Here is a 27551-nt window from a genome sequence, read left to right on the forward strand (position 1 = left end):
GACCTTTATATACGCAATAGGCAACAGTATTTTTAAATAGTAAATTAAAAAAAATCTTTATGGGGGGCAATCTTGCAACATGTATCAAAACCTCACATACGCGTACCCATTAGTTGGACCCAGCAATTCCACTTCTTTTTTTAATTTTTTTTTTATTTTGGCCGCACCAGGTCTTAGTTGCTGCACGCAGGATCTTCATGGCGGCACGCGGGATCTTTAGTTGCAGCATGCATGTGGCATCTAGTTACTTGACCAGGGATCCAACCCGGGCCCCCTGCATTGGAAGCACAGAGTCTTACCCAGTGGACCACCAGGAAAGTCCCAGCAATTCCACTTCTAACTAATTAGTCTAAAAACGAAACAGGGGGTCTTCCCTGGTGGCGCAGTGGTTGGGAATCCACCTGCCAATGCAGGGCCACGGGTTCAAGCCCTGGTCCAGGAAGATCCCACATGCAGCGGGGCAACTAAGCCCGTGCGCCACAACTAATGAGCCTGCACTCTAGACCCCGCGAGCCACAACTACTGAAGCCCACGGGCTTAGAGCCTGGGCTCTGCAAAAAGAGAAGCCACCGCAATGAGAAGCCTGCGCACCACAATGAAGACCCAACGCAGCCAAAAATAAATAAATTAAATAAATAAAATTTAAAATAAATAAATAAATAAAATCAGGGACTTCCATGGTTGTCCAGTGGGTAAGACCCCGCGCTTCCACTGCAGGGGGCGCAGGTTCGATCCCTGGTCTGGGAACAAAGATCCCACATGCTGCACACCGAGGCCAAAAAAAAACCAAAACAAATGAACACGTACACAAAGATATATGTACAAAAATGCTTATCATGGCATTTGTCCATTCAAAAGTATGGAGAACAGACCGCAAGAGGGCAAGAAAAGATGAAGGAAAAATTAAGGGACTAATACAGTTTAGGCAAAAAAGACAGCCTCAACTATGACAGTTGCACCAAAGATAGAGATAAGTGAACATTGTTTATAAAGTGAGAAAACAAATAACCTGAATACCTACTATTATGTTCAACCATGTAATGAATTATGCAGCAACAGAAAATTATAATGCATATCCATATTTACTGACAATCAAGATATTCATATGTGTATTAAGTGATAAAAGAGATATTACAAGATGTTTAGTGATATATCTAAATCTACCCATCTATATATTTATAGATATGCTTTTAAATTCACATTCAAAGATCTGAAAAGAATAAAATGTTATCAACTTTTATCTCTGGATAGGGGATTGTGGGTGATTTTTCATTTCTTTCACCGTATCTTTTTTATCTGTATATTACACTTCTCTTTCTTTTTAACCTACATCTAATATTTTACAACAAATTGACTATCTCCTAGAAACTCTCCGTCCCCTTGGCTTTCTGAGACAGAAAAGGTTTGGCTTTAGTTTCTCCCTCCTCTCCATTTTTCTTTGCTTACTTCTTTCATTATTTATTAGCATCTCTGCTTATTCTGTCACTAGCTTCTGGGACTTCATGGTATCTTTTTACCTAATTTATGATATAATTAGTTTATAATAGTTATCATTATTGAGCATTAAACTCCATGCCAGGTACTCTACCACATTCTTTATAATGCATTATCTTTAGTCAACTAGTTTTCTTATTCCATACATGGATTCCATTTTCCACATTCCTGGTAAACGCAGACTGGGCTTAAATACTTTCAAAATGGAGCAGTGTAATTCAACGTGACCTCCTCTTTGGTGAACAGCACTACTGTATTCTTTAGAAAAGTTCTTCCTTACATTAAGCCAAAACACTTCCCTGTGAATTCCACCTATTTTCCCTAATTAATCTTTTTTCACATTCAGTGTTTGAAGACTGCCTTTGTTCTCTTCTTTAGCTCTTCTTCCCTACAAATGGTAAAGTTTCAAACCACTCACCATTTGGGTTATTTGAAAGATTAGATTTTTAAAAATCAAAGTGCCCAGTATAGTACCTCGCCATGTTATAATAAACATTCAATAAACAATAAAGCAGTATTCTCTGGTGAAAACAATACTGAACCAGAAGTCCAGAAAACTAAAATGCTAACCTGACTTCGGCTTTCTATTGTTATTTTAATTAATTATCTGGGATTTGTTGTCCTCTGCAAAATGTTGGACCAGACAAACTCTTTTAAGATTTTCCCTTCTATAATTGTGAAAAATCTGTGGATAGTCACATAGATTTTGTAGCTACTATACTCAATACTGGTGAGAATGTGACAAGTCTGTACTAATATAAACACTAACTATGAAAGTGTAAACTACTGGGTCAGCCAAAACAGTTTGTTTGGGTTTTTCCGTAACATGTTACGAAAAACCCGAACGAAATTTTTGGTCAACCCAACAGTATGACTTTTCTAGAAAGCAATTTGGCAAAATATATCTAGAACCTTAAAGAAGTTCATAACCTTTAGCATAGTAATTCTTAGAGATAATGAGAGGTGCTGACAAACATTTATATACATTCATCACACTACTAAAAACATTAAAAATGTAGGCAACAAAAATAATTAAAACTGGAAGGGCTATATACATTGTGATCTAGTCATACAATGAATTCATGCAGTCATAAAAAATTAAGCCCAAATTTCAAAGCTCAAAAAAAAATTATGAAAACAGTAAAATTAAGTTGGCAAAAAACCAAAAATGCATCACTTTGTTCTTTAGGTTAGCCTTAAACATCACTCCTAAAAGACACCTTCTTTCCATAGCCTTCTCTACTAGAGATCTTTTTACAATGGTTGTTTAAAGTTAACAATGTCTTCAAGCTACAGATTCCAAAAATATACTACATCTAAACACAGGCATAATTTTATAAACTTTTCATAAATACTGCGTAAAAATGTAATTTTCAAGAAAAAATATGGAAATATTCTGCATGAAATTTCAAGTATGTTTTCACTGTACTAAGCAAAAATTGTATACAAGGTCCTTTGTTCTCTACTAACCACAAAATAAATGGTTCTCCAAGTCCCCTTGGAAAGCAGGAGCAATTCTAGTGAAATACAGTTATGCAAAAAGGAAAAAAAAAATATTGACTTGCTTGATTTAATGCTTATTTAGTGCCCTGTGATTTGTGAACTTCTCCACAGTCCTTATAGTTACATGGACCTGTAACTATAAGGCTGTGACCATCCTTATGTAAAATAAATATTTTACGATTCTACACAGTATGTAGACATGAAACATCCCAAATAAAGTTATGGTTGTTTTTCTTTTTTAACATTTGCTCTTGTTTTCTAATGAGCCTAAATTTGTTCTGCCTTGTCAGAAGCCAAAGGCAAAACTGTGTTCTCTTCTTCGCATTAACTTAAAATAATGATAAATAGATCTAAGTCAAATTTCTGTGACCTAGCTGAAAATCATGGGTAACGGAACACTTAGAACCTTCCCCCAGGATATCTGCCTCCTTATAAAAACACCATTTATTTTTATTTATATACAACATAACCTCAAATGTGGTAAGAATCACCACGTAAACTAGCATTATCCAACACACAGCAGAGGAATTGCCTGGAAGAGAAGATTGCTTTGCCACTCTGAGTTAGATACATTCATTTATTTAAAAGGATAACAAATGAAAGAGCAAGAAAATAATGTGCAGGTCTCTAAAAAAATCTAATTCTGAAGTTCCTACTGCTGAGAGTTTGGGATTCTGATTTTTTTCCCTCAGTGTGAAATACACAGAAACCAAATTAATGGAGACCATCCTAGAGAATCTGGTTACAGAGATTAAAAATAATTTATTTTTCAACAAGTCAAAAACTAAAAAGGGAATCTGAGTCTTTAGAGCCTTTTTCTACTAAGTTCCTTTTCAATACTTCCTTGAGTCAAAAATCCAAACTGTCATTTTGGTTGTGGACACAGAGAACGGTTCATGCATATTCCAAGTCTTCAATAAATATTTGTTAATTAAGTCGTTGGAAAAGAAACTACACCTATCATCTTTGCACTGCTTATGGGGTGTGAGAATCGGACATTCTGGGGTGAATCACTGAATGATTTATGTGGTGAATCAGATATATTTCAGTATAATGAAATAAAATTGAGACTGCTCATCCTTAATCAAGAAATTTAGAGATACGATTCTTTACTAATAAATCCTCTTAGAATCAAATGGAGTCAGTTATATTTTAAGAATAAAATTACTTAATAATTCGTGAGGTCTAGTGAGGTAGCTAAGTAATGATATTTATCATTAAGAGAAAAAAGTACTGGCTTGTGCTGTGATGTTATCTACCATATAGAGTCCTCCCCAGAGCAGGAAGAACAGTCCATGGAAAGTCACAGCTGGTTTCAATTACTAAGAAAACAATGCAGGAGAAGAAAGTGCAACATTTTACTACTTACTCACCTCCTTCCTCCATCTCCACTGCATCTCACAGGAAAAGAAAAAGGAGGTTCAGGGTTAGGGGAGGGAGGGCTTAGACAACTAGCCACAGGTACATTATCCAGAGCTTCTTACAACTCTAAAGCATGAAACGGGCAACAGAAGGAAAACTCGACTGTTCGGAAGAGTTAAGGGAGTGGTTCAGCAATGCGATTCACCACTTCCATTCACATTCCACTTCCCCGCACATGAGAGGACATAACAACGCTGGTTTCTATGCTAAGACCAAGTATAAATCACCTGTATATTGTTTTATTAGTGCTTAATGACATTTTCATAACATAATCCTACTTCCTTAGCATTCTGGAATACAATCCTGTATCTCTCATACTTTCACAAGTACCTGACAACAAAATATGTGTCACCAGAAAACAACAGTCTGTTCATTTTCAAAGATGTTTCAGACACTCAATAATCATTCCAGATACTCTAGTGCTTCATTATTCACTATGTCCTTTTCAGTTCTCCTTCTTCATATGCCACTGAATTTTTTTTCAGGTCTCATAATATGCACTACTGAAAGGGGACTGAAGAGCAAACTAGGGAAAAAAGACTATAAGAAAGCATCTAGCTCTTATAATGATGCTTTAGTCAAAATGAATTTGGGAATGAAATTGCTAAAGGATATCAGTGACCTTGAATCATCATACAAAATGGAAGAAGTCTCTAACGATTAAAGAGGAGAAATGGAGTCCTAATTGTTGAAAAGAGAAAGGCAGATCCCCAACTACAGAAATATAGAAGGAGAAAGGTTTGGTTACAATTCTGCACAACAATATCGAGCAGGGCAAAAAGAGAGTATTTACAGATAGCCAACAGTCACATGAAAAGATGCTCAACATGGCTAATTATTAGAGAAATGCAAATCAAAACTACAATGAGATATCACCTCACACCAGTTAGAATGGCCATCATTAAAAAGTCAACAAATAACAAATGCTGAAGAGGGAGTGGAGAAAAGGGAACCCTTCTACACTATTGGTGGGAGTGTAAGTTGGTGCAACCACTATGGAAAACAGCACGGAGGTTTCCTCAGAAAACTAAAAATAGAACTACCGTATGAACCAGCAATCCCACTACTGGGCATATATCTGGACAAAACTATAATTCAAAAAGATACATGCACCCCACTGTTCACAGCAGCACTATTCACAATAGCCAAGACATGGAAACAACCTAAATGTCCATTGACAGATGAATGGATAAAGATGTGGTGCATATACACAATGGAATACTACTCAGCCATAAAAAAAGAATGAAATGCCATTTGCAGCAACATGGATGCAACTAGAGATTATCATACTAACTGAAGTAAGTCAGAAAGACGAATACCATGTGATACCACTTATATGTGGAATCTAAAATGACACAAATGAACTCATCTACAAAACAGAAACAGACTCACAGACATAGAGAACAGACTTGTTGTTGCCAAGGGTGGGGGGAGGGAGGAATGGAGCAGGAGTTTGGGGTTAGCAGATGCAAACTATTATATATAGAACAGATAAACAACAAGGTCCTACCGTATAGCACAGTAAGCTATATTCAGTATCCTGTGATAAACCATAATGGAAAAGAATATGAAAAAGAATATTTATATGTATAAATGAATTACTTTGCTGTATAGCAGAAATTAACACATTATAAATCAACTATATTTCAATAAAAAATTAAAATAAAAAACAAACAAAAACCAAAAAGAGAGTATTTAACAGAAGCAGACAGAGATTCACTGAGATTAAACTATGCTGGCCTGAGCCATCATTTATTCTTTGAGTTACAGGACTAGTAGATGAGATGAATATTAGAAATAGGGATGTCTGGACTGTAACAAAGCATCTACCAAATTGTCTTCCGATAGGCTATGGCAGGGTTTTTAACCTCTGCATTATTGACATTTTGAGCCAAATAATTGTTGTAGGGGGCTCTCTGGTGCACTGTAGGATGTTTAGTAGCAAGTCTGGCCTCTAACAACTAGATGCCGCAGCATCCACCAGTTGTGATGACCAAAAATAGCACTCCAGATATGCCAGATTTTTTGCTGGAAGGCAAAATCACCCTTGATTAAGACGCACTGATTTATGGCAAGATGGAGAAATACAAGATACGTAACAGTGGTTTCTGAGATTCATAACTAATTGAAAAGCTCTTCAGAAGAAACTGAAAAGCTGTATCCAGGATGCTGATATTCAATCATGTCAATTTTGAAAAAGGTTTCTTTACATGTCCCTTAATACTAAACAATTTTACTAATGATTCAGAAAGAAATACACAGATAGGTTTATCAAATCTGCAGAAGATATGAAATCAGATGATATAAAAAATAAGTGGATGAGGGGCATCCAAACAACTACAGGATTCTTTCACACTGAAGCTTTGTGCAACCTTAGACTGAAAATTGATTCTTTGAGAGTAAGTTTTCTTAAAGCAAGTCAGCCCTAATATTAGGTAGTTTTGAAGATCAAATGAGACAGATAGGAAATATAAGCCATATAATAATGTTATTCCACTCCATGAAGTCAGTATAAAAGTGTTTTGAAAAAAATTTATAATAGTATACAAGACAAAATTTATGTTAACATTATTAAGGTCGAATTCTCCCTGCCTTTCACATGGACACAGAGGTTTCAAGTAAAGTAAGAGATTCCTACACAGATGATACTGTAATTAAGAAAATACAAGGTATGATACAATACTAGGTAGTATTAATCTGGTGTAAGTAAATCTGTGAAAGTTTATAAATTGAATTTTTTAAAGTAGATTTTCCTCTTTCTGTAAGTTAGAAAGTAGTGAATAATGCACATGAAATAGCACTACTGATTTCCAAACTTCACATTATTCTCCTTTCTAGTATACACAGTACCTAAATCTCCATGTTAAGTCCTACCAAAACCTTTGACGTTTATCTCAAATTTCTCTCTCTCCCAGGAAATGTTTCCTGAACTTCCAAAATAAAAGTTACCTCTCTCATGCCCAAATATCCTTGGAAGATATTTTTATCACTGTTGATTGTTTCCTTGTATTACAATTTTTATGTAAAAGGCTTATCTCCCCAGTAGAGTTTAAGCCCTTGAAGACAGGGCTGAACTTTATTCTCTTATCTATTTCATAGATTGTCCAGTATGCTGTTGGGCACAAACAGTGAACAATCACGTTTGTTAAATAAATAAATCAGTGAGAATTTAATATTGTTAAATGAAACTATTCAAATGTAAAATTAAAAAAAAGAAGAAGATGACAGAATCAGAATACAAAACCCTGGAAGCTAACAAGATAAAAACGTAAGAGTTTCAGAAAAAAATTTTCAGAAAAAAAATTTCATAAGGATAAACATAAAGTCCCTTTTCTGGACCTGAGAAGCACAAAGTGGAACCCCCTTCTATTCTCCATAATATAGGTGAATAAACTACACCCTTAAAACAAATGCCACTTAACCTCAAGAAATTCTATTCTCTTTTAAGTGATAATATTCTTCATTGTGAATTGTCCACTTATTGATGGTTCAATATGTTCTATTACAATGAAGCATAAACAAGTATGTTCACATCAATAATCCAATATCCAAAATAAGAGTATGAGAAAAATTAAATGCATACTATTAAAATTTACTATGCAGAAGTTTAAAAGAATGAGATAGGAATCTTTCTGTATTGAAAGAGAGAGAGGCTGAGGGGTGGGGAGGGAGGGAGGGGAGAAAAGGAGAGAAGGAAGGAGGAAGGGAAGGAGACATTAAGTTATGAAAAAGCAAGCTGCAGAAATGTTACAAGATGCCACTCTCAAATACGTGTATATATGTAAATATATATGTGTGTATATATATATTTTTTAAATTTATATAGCTATGTAGTGCAAAAGGGATGGATGAAGGAATGGAACATTTTTTATCTGAATTGTTTCTTTTTCAGTGAGAATGTGTTACTTAGGTAATTCTAAATAATATTAATCTAAATACTCATCCTCAAAAATCTAAACTTAGTTTCTTTTATAGTCTTATAAAGACTATAAATATTAATAGTATTATTAATTTTTTAATATTGATTTTAAATCCATATTAATTTTTGAACAAGTATAATGAAAGAAATATAATACACAGTTCTTAGGTTTCCTCTCACTTCAAGGAAATTCTCTGTCTCAGTCACACTGGGTTTCCCTGAAAATATCTAAGAGTTCTCTATCCTATACAGAAATCTATTCCTATTTATCTGGTACACAAAGTGATATGTCACTAAAAATTAGCACACACATTCCCCAATAATATTTTCTGCTGCTATTTTCCCGAGTCACAGGTCACTGATATTATATGGTAACCTGGAGAACACCACATTCCCAATTTTTTCCCACTTAATATCCCCAAAATAATTATAACTTCAAGAACACTATCAGCCTATGGGATTACATGCTCAATAAAAATTACCAGTCATAACAACCCACAGAATGGGAGAAACTATTTGTAAATGAAGCAACGAACAAGGGATTAATCTCCAAAATATACAAACAGCTCCTGTTTGTACATTTTTTAATACAATATAAAAAAAAAAACCAAACAACTCAATCAGAACATCGGCAGAAGATCTAAATAGACATTTCTCCAAAGAAGACATAAAGAGGGCCAAAAATCACATGAAAAGATGCTCAACATCACTAATTACTAGAGGAATGCAAATCCAAATGACAATGAGGTACCACCTCACACCAGTCAGAATGGCCATCATTAAAAAGTCTACAGGGCTTCCCTGGTGGCACAGTGGTTGAGAGTCCGCCTGCCGATGCAGGGGACATGGGTTTGTGCCCTGGTCCGGGAAGATCCCACATGCCGCAGAGCAGCTGGGCCCGTGAACCATGGCCACTGAGCCTGCGCGTCCATAGCCTGTGCTCCGCAACAGGAGGGGCGACAGCAGTGAGAGGCCCGCGTACCGCAAAAAAAAAAAAGTCTACAAATAACAAATGCTGAAGAGGGGGTAGAGAGATGGAGAGGGTGCGGAGAAAAGGGAACACTCTTGCACTGTTGGTGGGAATGTAAACTGGTACGACCATTATGGAGAACAGTAAGGAGGTTCCTTAAAAAATTACATATAAAACTACCATATTATCTGGCAATCCCACTCCTGGGCATATATCTGGAGAAAACCATAATTTGAAAAGATACATGCACCCCAATGTTCACTGCAGCATTATTTACAATAGCCAAGACATGGAAGCAACCTAAATGTCCACTGACAGAGGAGTGGATAAAAAGATGTGGTACATATGTATGATGGAATACTATGCAGCCATAAAAAAGAATGAAATAATGCCATTTGCCACAACACAGATGGACCCAGAGACCGTCATACTGAGTGAAGTAAGTCAGACAAAGACAAATATCACATGATATTGCTTATATGTGGAATCCAAAAAAATGGTACAGATGAACTTATTTACAAAACAGAAAGAGAGTCACAGATGTAGAAAACAAATTTATGGTTACCCAGGGGGGAAGTGGGGAGGGGATAAATTGGGAGATTGGGATTGACATATACATACTACTATGTATAAAAGAGGTAACTAATAAGGACCTACTGTATAGCACAGGGAACTCGACTCAATACTCTGTTATGACCTGTATGGGAAAAGAATCTAAAAATGAGTGGAGATATATATATATATGAGCATATATTCACTTTGCTGTACACGTGAAACTAACACAACACTGTAAATCAACAATACACCAATAAAAAAATTTTTTTAATTTACCCATCATAAACAATTCTCAAGACTGAGAAAACCCCCACCATTTTCAACCAAACACAAGCAGCCCCTGATGAAACTGCATAATAAAAGGTCATCTGTGTCAAACAAAACTCAAGGTCTCTCACTTCATTAAACAACTAAAAGTAAACATATTTACCCAGTACAACAAGTATTTGGATTTTTACCAACCTACAAGAACATTTTACTACAGTCAATGGTTAGCTATGAAGATATGTATAAGCAACTTTTTTCCTTTTCCTGTAATATGGGAAACTAATGTAGTTAAAGTACTTTAAAAATCAATAAGGGGATGGGCTTCCCTGGTGGCGCAGTGGTTGGGAGTCCGCCTGCCGATGCAGGGGACGCGGGTTCGTGCCCCGGTCCGGGAAGATCCCACGTGCCGCGGAGCGGCTGGGCCTGTGAGCCATGGCCGCTGAGCCTGCACGTCCGGAGCCTGTGCTCCACAATGGGAGAGGCCACAGCAGTGAGAGGCCCGCGTACAGCAAAAAAAAAAAAAAAAAAAATCAATAAGGGACTTCCCTGGTAGTCCAGTGGTTAAGACTTCGCCTTCCAATGCAGGGGGGTGCAGGTTCGATCCCTGGTCAGGGAGCTAAGATCTCGCATGCCTCGCGGTCAAAAAACCAAAACATAAAAACAGAAGCAATACTGTAACAAATCCAATAAAGACTTTAAAAATAGTCCGCATCAAAAAAAATCTTTAAAAAAATCAATACATAATAGAAGACAAATTTAATCAAAGTGATGATGAAAAGTGTGTCATGGAGCTAAATGATAAGCCTAAAGATCTGTATAATAATATAGCCTAAAGAATTGTGTAATAGTACAAACAAAAGCACCTGAAGTAGGTTAAGTAGGTTATATTCTTTTCTTAACCTTTTTTAAAATTAATTTTTATTGGAGTATAGTTGCTTAGTAGGTTATTTTCTAAAGTAAGGTTATTTCCAAGACTTCCTTGGTGGTCCAGTGGGTAAGACTCTGCACTCCCAACACAGGGGGCCCAGGTTCAATCCCTGGTCGGAGAACTAGATCCCACATGCATGCCACAACTAAGAAGTCCACAGGCCATAACTAAGAGCCCATATGGAGCAACTAAGACCCAGTACAGCCAAAGTAAATAAATAAATAAATATTTAAAAATAAATAAAGGTTATTTCCTAAGTATGTTTCTCATTGTTTATAAATCACTGTGCAACAGGAATAAAATGCAAGCCACATTTTTAAAAAGGAAAAAGAGATGAAATTAATTTTAATAATATATTTCACTTATCCCAACATATTCAGATTATTATTTCAACATGTAATCAATGCTAAAAAATTACCAATAAGACAATTTATCCTTTTTTTGGTAGTAAGTCTTTGAAATCTATACTTCACAAGTAAAACATTCTGAATTTGGGCTAATCATATTTCAAGTGCTCAATAGCCACATGTAGTAGTTCCCATACTGGACAAAGAACATCTATAACATAAGTGGGTCAAATACAATTTCTAAAGCACAGTTATAAAATCAAAAAAAGCCCTAAGTATCTAAGCAAAGCAAATGTCTTTAGCATAATCTTAAAGGCAGATGTAGGTATACGATCAGGTCAAAATATAATAACAACAGTTAATACTTACTGAACATTTCAGTAATGTGCCAGACACTATTTTAATTGCTTTTCAAGCATTATCTCATTTGATCAAGCACAAAGGCCTCTGATGTAGGTACTAGTAATACCCTATTTTACAAACAAGGAAACTAAGACACAGGGAAGGTAAATGAAGGTTTAACCCAGGCAGGAGGTTCTACTCAAGAGCTCATGTTCTTAAACACTACACATGCTATGCTGTAAGGAAAAAAAAAAGTTGGTTTATAAAAGATAAAATATGGAATAGTAAAGAAAATTGTTTCTTTTGGAATTAACAGGTTTTTAAAACTGAATCATATCATATAATCCTTTTCCACAAGAAGCTCCAAACTCCAAAAAAAAAAAAAAAAAGTACAATTTTATTACCACAAATATTTTATTTAACCTTATACTGATAAATTGTTGTGGGGTTTTTTTTGGCCACATGGCATGTGGGATCTTAGTTCCCTGACCAAGGATCGAACCCATGCCCCCAGAATTGGAAGCATGAAGTCTTAACTACTGGACCGCCAGGCAAGTCCCAATATACTGATAAATATTTATTTCTACAATATGAATACTTATTCATAACCAGCATTGAAAATTTGTATGTAGTTTTAGCTTAAAAAATAAGAATAAAAGAATTATTTTATGGTCAAGAAATTTCTAGTTAGTTTATTAATTTCAAGAAGCTGCACTTTTTTTTTGAAACTCATTATATTTCTGATTTTATTATGTTAATTTTATTGCAGACTTCTTTTTAACCATCTCATTCTCTTTTATGATGGGAAGGAAAAGGGCTCTTCTCCCATTCACCTATCATTGCAAGGCATAAAAAAGTATGAGAAGATAAAACAGGCAAAAAAACAGCTAACTTCTCTCCTGTATCTCAAATCCAGGAAAAAGCAGAATACTTATGTAATACTGAACATCATATGAGATAGATATACTGCACCCCAAGATTTTTTGCTAAGATGACAACATTCACTTTCACATATACATACCCTTGGCAGGGTGATATAAATACTGACTAATGGTCATAAAAATTTCATTTAAGATGATAGTTATCTTTTCAGAAAATAACATTCGAAAATACCTGGTCTGAAATAAACAGTCCCGTGTTAAAGAAAACCTGTGATCAGAGCTTAAATTGTTTGACCCTTCTGTGTACCTAAAATCACAAGATAACGATAGCCTTGATCCACAGTTGAAGGCCATCGCTGTCTGCACACTAACTGACGTTTTCAGGGTGTCACTGGAAAGCCTGATCACACCACCTTCGGTTACATAATAAACCTATCACCATACTGGTTTTAGTATCCCTCCCACATATTCAAAACTTGACAAAGGTGGCCAGATGTAAGAGGGAGCCTTTTAATGGAAGAGCACATTTGCACAACGTGCCTGAACAGATATTTAGCAACAGAACAGAAAGGTTCAAGAGTCAATCTGCCACAGGCCATAATGAAGAAATTTATCTCAGCTTACAAAAAATTTTACAGGAAATATGTTCATGTCACTTAGATTTTCTCTTTGGTCATTTGAACAACTTTATCAAATATGTAAATGTTTCAGAGAGCCTACAAAGCTTCATCTGTGGGCTTCTCTCATTTTTATTTTTTCCTTTTGACAGCCTGTTATTTATATGTTTCAGGCACTGGGTCTGGCCCTTTCATATGCATCATCCCATTAAGTTTTCCCAACTAGCCTATTCAATTAGTGTTTCTGCTTTACAGAAAGGGAGACAGACTCACTGCCCTTTAGCCCAGTCACACAACTGTAAGATGGGAACTAAGGATGTACCCTCCAGGCAGGGCTTCTGACCTTCCAGTCCCAGCTTCCTTCTACAACACAAGGACTTCTTTCCTGTTTCATTCCCTCCTTACTGACCAATTTATCTACCATGAGTACCTTCATACTCTCAAGTAACAGCCCATACATGTAAGCAAATTCCAATAACATTAAAACATTAAAGGTGGGGATTCCCTGGTGGCTCAGTGGTTAAGAATCAGCAGGGGACACAGGTTTGAGCCCTGGTTCAGGAAGATCCCACATGCCGCGGAGCAACTAAGCCTGTGCGCCACAACTACTGAGCCTGTGCTCTAGAGCCCGCGAGCCAAAACTATTGAGCCCACGCCCCACAACTACTGACGCCGCGCGCCTAGAGCCCATGCTTCGCAACGAGAGAAGCAACTGCAATGAGAAGCCAGCATACCGCAACAAAGAGTAGCCCCCGCTCGCCGCAACTAGAGAAAGCCCGCATGTAGCAACAAAGACCCAACGCAGTCAAAAATAAATAAAATAAATTTTTAAAAATTATATTAAAAAAACTATTAAAGGTGAATTGTATGGTATGTGAATTATATCTCAATAAAGCTGATGTTAAAATATAAAAAAAATTTACATGTAAGCATGCTAATAACATCAGCTCTCTAATTATCCTAATAGTAAACCATAGATAGCATGGCTGAATGAAGCCCATAGGTAATCCAAAAACCTAACCTATAACTCATCTCCCAAAATGTTTATAGATCAGTCCCTAACTATTGCTAACTTTTAAGACTCTCATTACTTCACTCGTAGATTACATAAATGCCTCAGCCTCCCCAATTATGATTTTTCTATTCTCCTTCCCACCTTAAATACTAGCAATCACTCTTAAATACTAGCAATCACTCTTAAATACTATTTTCATCATTCTATAACTGTTCAAAAACTTTAATGGTTCCCTCTTCCCTGCTATGTGGAATTCCTCTGCCTAGCTTTCAAGATCTTCCCTAAACTGGCTTCATTACCTCTCATTATTCCTCATCATGTGGGCAAGCAATCTCTTCAGTGTTCTGCAAATACACGAAGCCTTGTGCTGGATGTTGTGCTTTAAATAATCCCATCTTATTAACCAGACATGTTCTTTCCCTCCATCACGGGCTCATCCATCAAGGGTTAGATCAAATCTTACCCTCTCCATGAAGCCCTCTCCCTGACTATTGTATATTGCAGCCTCAGGCAATTCCTATAGTACTTAGGAGTCTTTAATCATCTTTGTATCCCAGCACCTAGTATCTAAGACAGAAAAGACAATCAATAAATGTCTGTTGGATGTAAGTTGTAACATGCTGTGTCAAAATAATTGTGGTTTTTACCCTGTCTCTTCAAACCAGGTGTATTCACTTCACTAGCAGTACAAGTAGCAGAGTGCTAAAAATAATGGTGTCAGAGGTTTTCCTTAAGATGAACAAACTAATGAGGTATCAGATGCTCTCATGGCCCCTTTAAGCATTTCTATATAGGAACTGATAAAACAGGTTCTGTGAATTTGAAGATGGTCTCCTCTAGGAGTTAAAAATGCTAAAATCTAAATGAGTTTATAATGAACCCATCTAAGTGTTTTTTCCTAAGATGACAATATAATTCAGGGTTCCTCACCAAAAAAGAATACTATCTATGAAACAATTATACTATGATATCTTAAGATTAGTATACATTTATAAATGTCTTATTTTTTGACCACTCAAAACAGCTCAAATAAATATAAATACAATAACAATCATTTTTTTTAAAAGCCAATGCTAAAATCTTTTGTGTCACCAGAGAATATAAGGAATTTAGGTCACATCTGTGCTAGATTATAAAGCACAAATATGAATAGTCATTATACACTTAGATTGTTATGACTTTAACACCCAAGATAAAAAAACTTACATTAAAAACTTTTAAAACAACCCAATAATATTTGAATATATGATTCAAGACAGAGCTTCAACATATATGCTTCAATATACAGCACTTTAAAAAAATTCTAAGAACCAATTCCCCTGTAATTGGCCCTTAACTCACAGAAAATGCCAAAGATAATCACAAACTTCCTCTGGTAAATATAATTCAACAAACCAAAAAATGCAACAGAAATTCAGTTCAAAGTGAAGGAGGTACATTTAGATACCAACGAGAAGCTCAAGAACATAACACACACTGCGCTTTTTTCTAAAACAATAAACATATTTGGTACCCTTACCTGTTTCTGAAATGTATGTAACAGGATCCTGGTATCGAATTTTAGCAGGCTTAGAAGACAGTGGCAATTTTTCTGGTCGCTTTTTGGAGTTTTTTACCTGCACTGTCTCCTCTGATTCTGAATCTAAATGAGAGGAAATTTAAAACTTTGAAAAATAGTATAATATAGTGTGTTTTTAAAGTGGGTTTTTTTGTTTTGTTTGTTTTTTGGCTGTGCCATGCAACTTTCGGGATCTTAGTTCTCCGACCAGGGATCAAACCTGGGCCCACAGCAGTAAAAGCACCAAGTCCTAACCACTGGACCACCACGGAATTCCCTTAGAGCGGTTATTATTAACCAATTCCTCAAGACCCTTTTCAAGGCAAATCTCTTTTATAAATTCTCATAGGTTGCCTTCTATCCAGTGTTAAGCCTTTGTATTACTTTTCTGTTGCTGCTGTGACAAATCACCACAAACTTAGTGGCTTAAAACAACGCAAATGGGGAATTCGCTGACGGTCCAGTGGTTAGGACTCCGTGCTTCCACTGCAGGGGTCACAGGTTCTATCCCTGGTCAGGGAACTAAGAGCTCGCATGCCGCATGAAGCAGCCTAAAAAAACAACAAACCAACACAAATGTATTATCTCAGAGTTCTGGAAGTTGGAAATCCAATTTGGGTCTCACTGGACTAAAATCAAGCATCAGGATGACTGTGATCCTTTCTGGATACTATAGGGAAGAATCCATTTCCTCACCTTTCTAGTTTCTAGTGACTGCTAGCACTCCTTAGCTCATGGCCCCCACTTCCTCCATCTTCAAAGCCTGCAACATTAGGCAAAGTCCTTCTCATGCTGCCATCTCTCTAACTCTCTAACCTCCTTCCACAGTCAATCTCTCTCTAAATCTCTTCTTCTGCCTTCATCTTCTTTGTGACCACACTGGGCTCATCCAGATAATCTCCCTACTTTAAGGTCATCTGATTATCAACCTTAATGTCACCTACAATTTTAATTCCCTTTTGCCACGTAACCTAACATATACAAAGATGTGTGGACATCTTTGGGGGCCATTATTCTGTCTACCACAATCTAATCACCCAGAGCACTTAAATATAAATCAAGACAAAGTATAAATACCTAGTATACATCTGGTACACAACAGAGGAGTTTCAGAAACTTTAGTGTCCTTCCTCTTCCTCTCACCATGCATTTTTAAATCCTGTCTCATACTGTTCTAAAATGTATCAATTAAATTTCCACTTTCCCAAAAGATGGAAACTCCTGAGAAATGGTGATATGTACTTATTTCAAATTCTTTACAATTCTATACAGCAGTAAAAGATGATAAACACTCAAGTACTTTTAGAAAATGAGTCAGAATCTTTGCTACCACTGTCAAAATCCTAACAATCTATAAATGCTTCCTTAGGTTACATTTCTAATTTTAAGAATTCATACCAAATAGATCTTCTCCAAAAAAAGCAAAACCTAAAACTTCCTGAGTTCTACCATTATTTTAACATATCATAAAAGGCATGCATAAAAGTGTATGTTCCCTATCTTCAAAGTACAGTTGATCCTTGAACATGGGTTTGAATTGCACATGTCTACTTATACACAGATTTTTTTCAATACGTTGGAAAAAATTTTGGAGATTTGCAACAATTTGAAAAAAGAGACAAACCACGTAGCCTAGAAATATCGAAAAAGTTAAGAAAAAAGTATGTTATGAATGCATAAAATATATGTAGATACTAGTCTATCCCTACATAGGTATAAGGTGATCTTTAATATAAAATTAATGTGTTAGTTTTCTGTTTTGTAACTTTGCTTTCAAAGAATTACATTACAGTATGCCTCTCTGTAACTGGAGAAACTGCATATCAGCCTATCTATCATCACAGGTGAGTTTTTTTTAATGTAACAATGTTTCCAATACTGTATTATGAATATGAATGTAATACTGTATGCCAAAATTTTATAACAGATTCATTCATTAGTGCATAGGCTAGGCTATCATGAAGCAACTGTATCAACAACACTAGGCTACCATAAAGCAATCATACTGCTGCTTCTTCATTATCAATGCATGAATCGTTATATCTGTAAATAAATACGAACTTCCTTTTCACATTATCTTTTCATTTGTGATGTCTAGCATTAGTAATACATATAACATCTACAGTCTTTTGTATCATATTAGACAATGTTGATGTAGGTACTAAGAGATGATTCATCTCGTAAACAGATGACATAAACTTACAGTATCAATAAATACAGTCCAGTACTGTAAAGGTATTTTCTCTGCCTTAAGATTCTCTTAATAACACTTTCTTTTCTCTAGCTTACTTATTGTAAGAATATAGTAAAAATATATATATAACATACAAAATATGTATTAATTGACTTTTTATGTTATTGACAAGGCTTCTGATCAGCAGTAGGCTATTAGTACTTAAGTTTTGCGGGGAGTCAAAAGTTATATGCAGATTTTCAACAACAAGGGGGGTTGAAGCCCCAACCCTTGCATTATTCAAGGGTCAACTGTATATTCAGTTTTTAAATTGTGTTTGTTCCTTTTTAACTGCAACAAAAAAGGACCAGATCAAAAGCATAAAAATTATATTTTAGATCTTTGTTTCTAAAGCAACATTTTATGGCACTATTTTTCAAATTCAGTTTCTAAGAACCTCAGCTGAAAGAGAAGTTAATTATGAATATTTTAAAAAATAAACATACCATATTCAAAGTAAGTTTCAGACATGCTGTATATACTATCTCCCCTCCCGAACAAAACTTTAATATATTAACATATTTCAGCTCTGATAAATTCTGTAGTATAATAAAGTTGTTTTCAACTTTACTTGAACATAGAACCCTCTTCTCATCATAGAGAGCTGTGTGTCTCAGAACGTCAGTCTGGAAAACTGTTCTAACAGATATAAAATAGTTTTTAAACTTGAAAGCTCCTCAAAAGAAATATTACCTGAATCATAGATGATCCTCTTTTTCTTGTTTGGTTGCTTCTGCTTGAAGTCATCTTCTTTACAAGAACGATTTACCTATAAACATCATAGTATAATTAGAACACAGAGAAGCCCATATAACTTAGCTGTTTTTTCCTCATTAGACTTGGGCTCAATAGTTCACAACTAGAGGAATGCTGCCCCCCCAGGAAACATTTCTGCTTGTCATAACTGGGGTGAGGGTGTTACTGGCATATAGTGGGTAGACGAGGGATACTACTAAACATCTTGCAATGCACAGGACAGTCCTCCACAACAAAGAATTATCCTGCCCCAAATGTCAGTAATGCCTGAATTAGGCTAAAGAACAGGCCAGACCCATCATCAAAAAGAAAAGAGATAACAAATGCTGGTGTGGGTGTGGAGAAAAGGGAACCCTTGTGCATCGTTGGTGGGACTGTAATCAGTGCAGCCACTATAGAAAACAGTATGGAGGCTCCTCAAAAAATTTAAAATAGAACTACCTACCATACGACCCAGCAATTCCACTTCTGAGAATATAACCAAAGGAAACAAAACACTAACTTGAAAAGGTATCTGCACCCACATGTGGTAATTACTGTGGTAATCATTTCATAATATATGTAAGTCAAACCATCATGCTGTACACCTCAAACTTATACAGTGGTGTATGTCAATTATTTCTCAATAAAACTTGGGGCGGGGAGAGGAGCAGGGGAGAGAATAAGCCGGATAATAATTGCATCAGATGGCAAAGGCAGGATTGTAGAAAAGGCTATATTATTATTCATTTCCACTTTCAACACTAACCTATGCATAACAAAGAGTAAAAGGATATCAGATATTACAAGGCAAGTGCTTCCTGAAAATGAAAAATTGAGACAGAAATAAAAGCTAAGGAGTTGTGGGCCTATCACTACTCACTGCCTGGTGGAAAACTAAATAAAACCAAGGCAAAGGGTATTAATATTTATATTTTTTAGTTATATACACATTTCTAACATATTCATAAGGTATTACTAATATTTTGTAGTTATACATCACATTTCTAACACATTCAAATTTTCCCCCAAAAAATCAAGAAAGCAGACAGCAAAAAAACTGACTATAATCAATTACAAGGTAGAAATATGTTTCTATCCATTATAATAAAACTTCAAAAACTTAAGCACAAAAAAAAAAAAAAAAAACTTAAGCACAATCAACTAGCTTGGAAGAAAATGAGATGAATAAACCACTGTAATTCAAATACACCACCAGACTAGAGGACAGGGTTAGAAACAATGACAACAATTCAGAAGTGAGAGAAAGGGGTATCCCAGGAGGGAGAGAGCCACAGAAGGGGTGTTCCAAATTCTGTCAATAAACTCAGCCCAAATCTGCGGCTGTCTCCTGAACTATATATGCACAGAAAAACTCGAAGTGCCAGCTAAGGTTAAAAAAAATTGAACAAAGATTTCAGATGCTGCTCATAACAGAGTGGACAAGAGTTTGGAGTTTGAGTTCAGGCAAGTTAACTGCCTGCTAAACTAAAAGAATTAACACCCTTTGGAGGAAATAACAGAATCCAAAGTTCCTACATTGTAAAATTCACACTATGCAAGGTAAATCCAAAATAACCAGATGTACAAAGAAATAGGAAATGTGACCTGTGATGGTTACTTTTATCTGTCAACTTGACTGGGCCACAAGGTGCCCAGATATTTCATCAAACAAGATCAAACAGAATTTGCCTTGCTAGGTTTTAGACTTGCTTGGCACCTGTCACCCCTTCTTTCTTCTGATTTCTCCCTTTTGAAATGGGAATGTGCATTCTATGCTTGTCTTACTATTATATTTTGGAAGCACATACTTTGTCTGGTTTCACAGGTTCACAGCTGGAGAAGAATTTTGTCTCAGGATGCATCATACCTAAGTCTCACCCACATATGATTTAGATGATATTTAGATAAGCCTTTGGACTTCAGACTTTAGAACTGGTGATGCACTGAATTAAGACTTTGGGGGGCTTTAGAATGGAATAAATGTATTTTGCATGCAAAAAGGACATGAATTTTGGGGGACCATTGCAGAATATTATGGAATGAAAGCTTGTATCCCCCCAAAATTCATACATTGAATCCCTAACCCCCAGTATGGCTGTGTTTGGAGATGGAGTCTCTAAGGAGGTAATTAAGGTTAAATGAAGTCATAAGGGTAGAGCCCTGATCTGACAAGTTAGTGCCCTTATAAGAAGAGAAACCAGAGAACTCACGTGCATACACTCACTCACTCTGTCTCTCAACCTCTCTCCCCACGTGCTCACACCAAGGAAAGGTTATGTGAAGACTCAGCAAGAAGGGAGCCATCTGCAAACCAGAAAGAGAGTTCTCGAGAGAAACTGAATTGACTGGAACCTTAATCATAGACTTCTAGCTTCCAGAACTGTAAGAAAATAAATTCCTGTTGTTTTAAGTCAGGTAGTCTATGGTATTTTATGGTAGCCCAAACTGACTAATACATGACCCACAGACTCAAGATAAAAGGCACTAAACTGAGATGAATCCAGACGTTAGAATTAGTAGGCAATGCTAGAACTGAAAAATACAATACTTAAAACAAAATATTCACTGCATAGGCTTAATAGCAAATTGGAGATGACAGAAGAGTCAAAGAACTTGAGGATAGAAATAGAGAAATCATCCAATCTGAAATACAGAGAAAAAGAAGAATGAAAATGAATAAGCTGCAATGATCTGTGACGTAATTCCAAAATTCTTTTTTTTTACATATTTATTTATTTATTTTGGCTGCACCAGGTCTTAGCTGCGGCACACGGGATCTTTAGTTGCGGCGTGAGGACTTCTTAGTTACAGCATGCAAACTCTCAGTTGCGGCATGCAGGCAGGATCTAGTTCCCAGACCAGGGATTGACCCGGGCCCCCTGCACTGAGAGCATGGAGTCTCACCCACTGGACCACCAGGGAAGTCCCGTAATTCCAAAACTGTAATGTGTATATAATTGGAATCCCATAAGAAGAGGAGAGAGAATGAGGCAGAAATATATTTGAAGAAATAATGGCAAAAGTTCTCAAATTTGAAGAAAGATATAAATTTACAGAGTCAAGAAGCTCAGAAACCCTAAACAGTATAAACACAAGAAAATCACACACAGGTACACCATGGGCAAAGCTGAAACCCAAAGATAAAGAGAAAATCTTTTAAAGCAGCATGAGAAAAATAATACATTACATACAAGAGAATACAACATGACTGTTAACATCTCACCAGAAAAAATGGAGGCCAAAAAAAGAATGGGACATTTTTAAGTGCTGAAACAAACTGTCAATCCAAAACTCTATATCCAGCAAAAATATCCTTCAAGAATGAAGGCAAAATAAAGACATTTTTAGATAAACAAAAACTTACAGGATTCATTGCCAACAGACCTACTCTACAAGAAACGCTTAAAAAAATTCTTCAGGTTTTAAGAAAATGATATTAGATGGAAATTCAGATCTTCAATAAGAAATGAAAAGCACTAGAAGCAGCAAATACATAGTTAAGTATAAAAGATCAATTCTCCTTTTATTTATTTATTTTTTTGCAGAGCAGAAAACTGAGGTTTTTCTTTTAGTCTCACCTAAGAAATAAAAAAAATTATGTGTTTAAATTATAATTTATTGATTACTTTGATGGTTTGCTTATTTTAAATTATTATATGTATTTGTTTATAATTTTAATCTTACATATTTTTAAAATTTTGTTTAATTTTGTTTAGCTTATTAATTTAAGGTAACTTTTTATTGAGAAATAATTGACATGTAACATTATATTAGTTTCAGGTGTATAACATGAAGATTTGATATTTGTATATATTGCAAAATGATCATGATAAGTCATTAACATTCATCACCACACGTGATTACAAATCAATTTTCCTCTTAATTTCTTCAAAATAAGGTCAGTTTACAGCAATAATTATTACACTGAGTGTGGAGTATTAATATATGCCGATATAATACATATGCCAATTAGGGCATAAAGGATGGGGTGGTGGTAAACAGACCTGTAGAGTTGCAGAATTCTTACATTTTACACAAAGTGGAACAATATTAACTCAAATACACTACTGTAGTCATTGCCTGCTTTTCACAGTGACATTATATCTTAACTTCTCTGAGGCCCAAGGAGGACAGGAAAAAGAATAAAGCTTTCCTCCAAAGCCTTCCCTCACCAGAAGCCCAATACCATTCAGCTGGCACTCCTGTCTTTATGAGCAAATTTTGGTCTTAAAACACAAAGTTTTAACAACTAAAAAGGGTTCCACATCTAGTGAAGGAAAACACCAAGCTATGAATGCAGTAAGATATATTAACCAGAAATAAGTAATACCTTATTACTTTTCTTCTTCCTCTGCTAAATGAGTTGAAATCTATATTTACTCGAGGCTCCAAATATATCAAATCTCAGAACTGAGTTTATTTTATACAACTCAGTATTATATCTGGAAAACTGACCTTGATTTCCTTTATTCCTTTCTTCGCTTTTATAGTTTCTTCAGCAGACTTCGTTTTCTCATTCTTCTTTGCTGTTTCACTTACAACTTTCTTTCCACTTGGTATAACCCCAAAGAATTTTCGAATATCCTAGAAGCAAAAAAGGAGAATCATAAACAAACATCAACTGCACAAAATTCTAATTTCAATTGTAAAAAGGAACAACTCTCCACACACACTGGTTTACTCTCAGTAATTTCTTCATAATGAGATAGTTCCACGTGTGCAGCAGCATTCTTTCTATATGCAAAAGTTAACTGATAAAATTACCTCAGTTAAAAATAATGTGTCTGGGGACTTCCCTGGCGGTCCAGTGGTTAGGACTCCTCACTTTCACTGCTGAGGGCCCGGGTTCAATCCCTGGTTGGGTAACTCAGATCCCACAAGCCACGTGGTGTGCATCCCCCCACCCCCAAGAAAAAGATTAAAAAAATAATGTGCCTAATGAAAAGTAATATTAATTCTCAGAATCTGGCCAAAAACAGGGCAAAAATAAACAAAGGAAATTTTTCCTAACGACAGCACAACTACTAAAGAGGCAAGTAACAAGCATCTATTGATCATGCATGCACATACCCCATCATCGCAAGCATAGTAGGTGAAAAGACAAAGAGTTGAAGAACATAATCCTTGCCTATGGGATTTTGTTTTTAATATTTATTTGGTTACACTGGGTCTTAGTTGCAGCAGGCAGGCTCCTTCGTTGCACCTCCAGGGCTCCTTAGTTACGGCATGCATGTGGGATCTAGTTCCCTGACCAGGGATCGAACCCGAGCCCCCTGCACTGGAAGCACGGAGTCTTATCCACTGTGCCACCAGGGAAGTCCCACCTATGGGATTTATACTCCAGTTTGAGAGAAGAATAACTCTCAGAACCCTGATCATTTAAGACCTTAATAACTAAGAACCTTGAAATTATTTTCCTTTACATGATTTTTCTAAATTCTGAAGAAAAAATTTTGACTACAATACTTTCTTCAATTACTCTACCCCGTGTTAAACAACAGAATCAAATTAATCATACTGAAACACTTACAATGTAACTTACAATTAATATCACTCACCTTTCTTATCCTTCGCATACATATTCTTCCCTACCCTTTTAGATTTTAGCTTTGAAGAAACTGTGGTATAGAGAACAGGGAAAAGACCTTAGAATGAGAAACCTCCGGTATGAATCTCTGCTCTAGTGCTTTCTAGCTGGGTGACCCTGAGCAAGTTACTTTAATCTGTTTTCTCATCAGTAAAGTGAGACTAATACTCCCTATACTTTATGAGGATTAATCATGCATCTATCACAATATTGGCTCAGTAAAAACTTCCCTTCTCCCTCATTTATGAACTATTATCCCTTCATGTCACTGAAACATCTCCATTTACAGTTGTCTCTGCTTACAGGCAAGGGTATAAGGAACAAAGTATAGTGAGAATTTAGGATCTGAATTCCAAAGGATGGGCTCAAGAGCCTGTTGTATTGTTTTCCCTATTCCTATCCTTAATGGTCATAAGCCTGAGTCTTCAATTCTTTTTACCTGTTCCGATCCATCTCTATGTAGTGAGGAAAATGCCTGTTAAAAATACTTTACCAAGTGTAAGAAAGGTAACAACTTTTCTCCTAGATCCTGGCAGTAATTGTCAAACCCTTAAAATGTCAAAAATCCCAAACAAGTGTGTTATACAAAGACACACACACACACACACAGCTTTGTGGTTAAGGCAATAAAGAAAACAGATAAATGAGGTACACAGATATGTTAATTTTTGTTTGTTTGTTTGTTTTTGTTTTTCTTTTTTTTGCAGTAGGCAGGCCTCTCACTGTTGTGGCCTCTCCCGTTGCGGAGCACAGGCTGCGGACGCGCAGGCTCAGCGGCCATGGCTCACGGGCCCAGCCGCTCCGCAGCATGTGGGATCTTCCCGGACCTGCATCGGCAGGCGGACTCTCAAGCACCGCGCCACCAGGGAAGCCCAACATGTTAAATTTTTTTTGAAAGGTTACAGACTTCCCTAGTTTCATACCCTCTTTTGTAAATTTCTCAATATAAAAAAGTCACAAGGGGCTTCCCTGGTGGCGCAGTGGTTGAGAGTCCGCCTGCCGATGCAGGGGACACGGGTTCGTGCCCCGGTCCGGGAAGATCCCACATGCTGCGGAGCGGCTGGGCCCATGAGCCATGGCCGCTGAGCCTGCGCGTCCGCAGCCTGTGCTCTGCAGCAGGAGAGGCCACAACAGTGAGAGGCCCGAGTACCGCAAAAATATTAAAAAAAAAAAAAAAAAGTCACAAATCCATCTTAATAAAATCTAAGTCTAAAAAATACTGTTCGCATTCTCTAGTAGGTCTGTGTCTTTATTCCTGTCTTACCCCTAGGTCCTTCATGACATTGTGTTTTCTTAAATTCCATATATATGTTAGCATATGGTATTTGTCTTTCTCTTTCTGACTTACTTCACTCTGGATGACAGACTCTAGGTCTATCCAGCTCATTACAAATAGCTCAATTTTGTTTCTTTTTATGGCTGAGTAATATTCCATTGTATATATGTGCCACATCTTCTTTATCCATTCATCCAATGATGGACACTTAGGTTGTTTCCATCTCCAGGCTATTGTAAATAGAGCTGCAATGAACATTTTGGTGCATGACTCTTTTTGAATTATGGTTTTCTCAGGGTATATGGCCAGTAGTGGGATTGCTGGGACTTGAGGATATGGGGAGGGGGAAGGGTAAACTGTGACAAAGCAAGAGAGAGGCATGGACATATATACACTACCAAACATAAGGTAGATAGCTAGTGGGAAGCAGCCACATAGCACAGCGAGATCAGCTCGGTGCTCCGTAACCGCCTGGAGGGGTGGGATAGGGAGGGTGGGAGGGAGGGAGACTCAAGAGGGAAGAGATATGGGAACATATGTATATGTATAACTGATTCACTTTGTTATAAAGCAGAAACTAGCACACCATTGTAAAGCAATTATACTCCAATAAAGATGTAAAAAAATAAATAAATAATAAACCCTAAAAAAAAAAAATACTGTTTGCAGAATGGATACCTCTGTTATGAAACTGAGACATTTGTGTCAGGTGTTAAAGAAAAGTTAGAGGAATAAGAAAGCCAGAAAGCCACAGTCTTCCATATAATTTGCAAAGAATTGAGTTTGAGGCTAACAACTACTTACTTTATCGCTTCCGGAGGAAATGAGAGTTTCACATTGGAGTTTCACTTTTGAAATTACCAAGGGAGTCTTCATTCAAACAGTGGTGATTTTTTAAACACATACAAACACATACACACACACACACACACACACACACACACACACACACACAGCACACATGTACCACAGAAATATCAAAACTAAATATTAATAATCAGCTTAAAGTCAGTGGTGGTTTTCCATCTGTGTTGAAACCACAAATAATTTAAAAAGCAAGAGAAAGAAAACAAAATATAATTCAGGAAATGGAATTGTTGATAACGTTGAGCTCTCTGATTTTTATCTGTTTCATACTGCCAATCTTCAGCATTGTTGCCACCTTTCCTCAAGTAATTCTTCCTATTCACAACCCCTTTCTTTTCCTTTCCCTTTATGCTACCCTACTGTCCCACTCCCCATGCCCTTATACTCTGATGGCAGCTGAAAAATTAAATTACAGCATCCTGATCTAACTCAATATACATTAAAAATCTAAACTTTCGGAAAAGAATTTACATCAGAATGAAAGCGATTCTACTCACACCTTTTTAGGGATTATCTCCAGTGTGAGCAGCCATCTGCTGTATGAACATTTAAGAACCAAAGGTCACCAATTTGACTTTATAGTGTGACTTCACCTTACTCTTAATTAACATTCCCTGCCTGGTATTCCAGGTCTTCGAAGACTAGTGACTAATCGAACTCCCAAATAATGGATCTAGACATCACTTTTACCTGCAAAGAATAATTCTTGCTGAGTATATTAGTAAGGAACAAATTTTTAAGTTTACTTTTATAATCTTAGCAAAGGGAAGTCCTTCCAAGCAGAACATCAAGGCTTGAAACCACCCATAAAGAAAGACACATTTGACTGCATAAAAATAAAACAAAAGATGCCATAAACAAAGTTAAAATATAAGCAACTAACATGAAAAGATCTACAACATGTTATATATGAGGGCTCCTACAAATAAATAAAAAATAACCCAGTAGAAAAATGAGTAAAAGCTACCAGTAGACAAATTATAAAGAAATGCAAATAACCAACAAACATAACAAAAGATGCTCAACTTCACA

The 27551-nt window shown here is 36.3% G+C and overlaps 1 protein-coding gene across 1 annotated transcript in view; it reads right to left on the bottom strand.

Moving 5' to 3' along the window:
* The window catches only part of RFC1 (replication factor C subunit 1), an 84218-nt gene that overhangs the window by 41817 nt on the left and 14850 nt on the right, over positions 1-27551 (bottom strand). Inside the window, exons 3-5 of the mRNA XM_007449429.1 lie at positions 23245-23373; positions 18745-18820; positions 15780-15902 (exon numbers count right to left, since the gene is read on the bottom strand). Coding sequence (XP_007449491.1) covers positions 15780-15902; positions 18745-18820; positions 23245-23373 — 328 coding nt within the window. The remainder of the gene's footprint in view (positions 1-15779; positions 15903-18744; positions 18821-23244; positions 23374-27551) is intronic.

The sequence above is a fragment of the Lipotes vexillifer genome, unplaced genomic scaffold (assembly GCF_000442215.2).
Source record: "Lipotes vexillifer unplaced genomic scaffold, Lipotes_vexillifer_v1.1 scaffold153, whole genome shotgun sequence".
Lineage (NCBI taxonomy): Eukaryota > Metazoa > Chordata > Mammalia > Artiodactyla > Lipotidae > Lipotes > Lipotes vexillifer.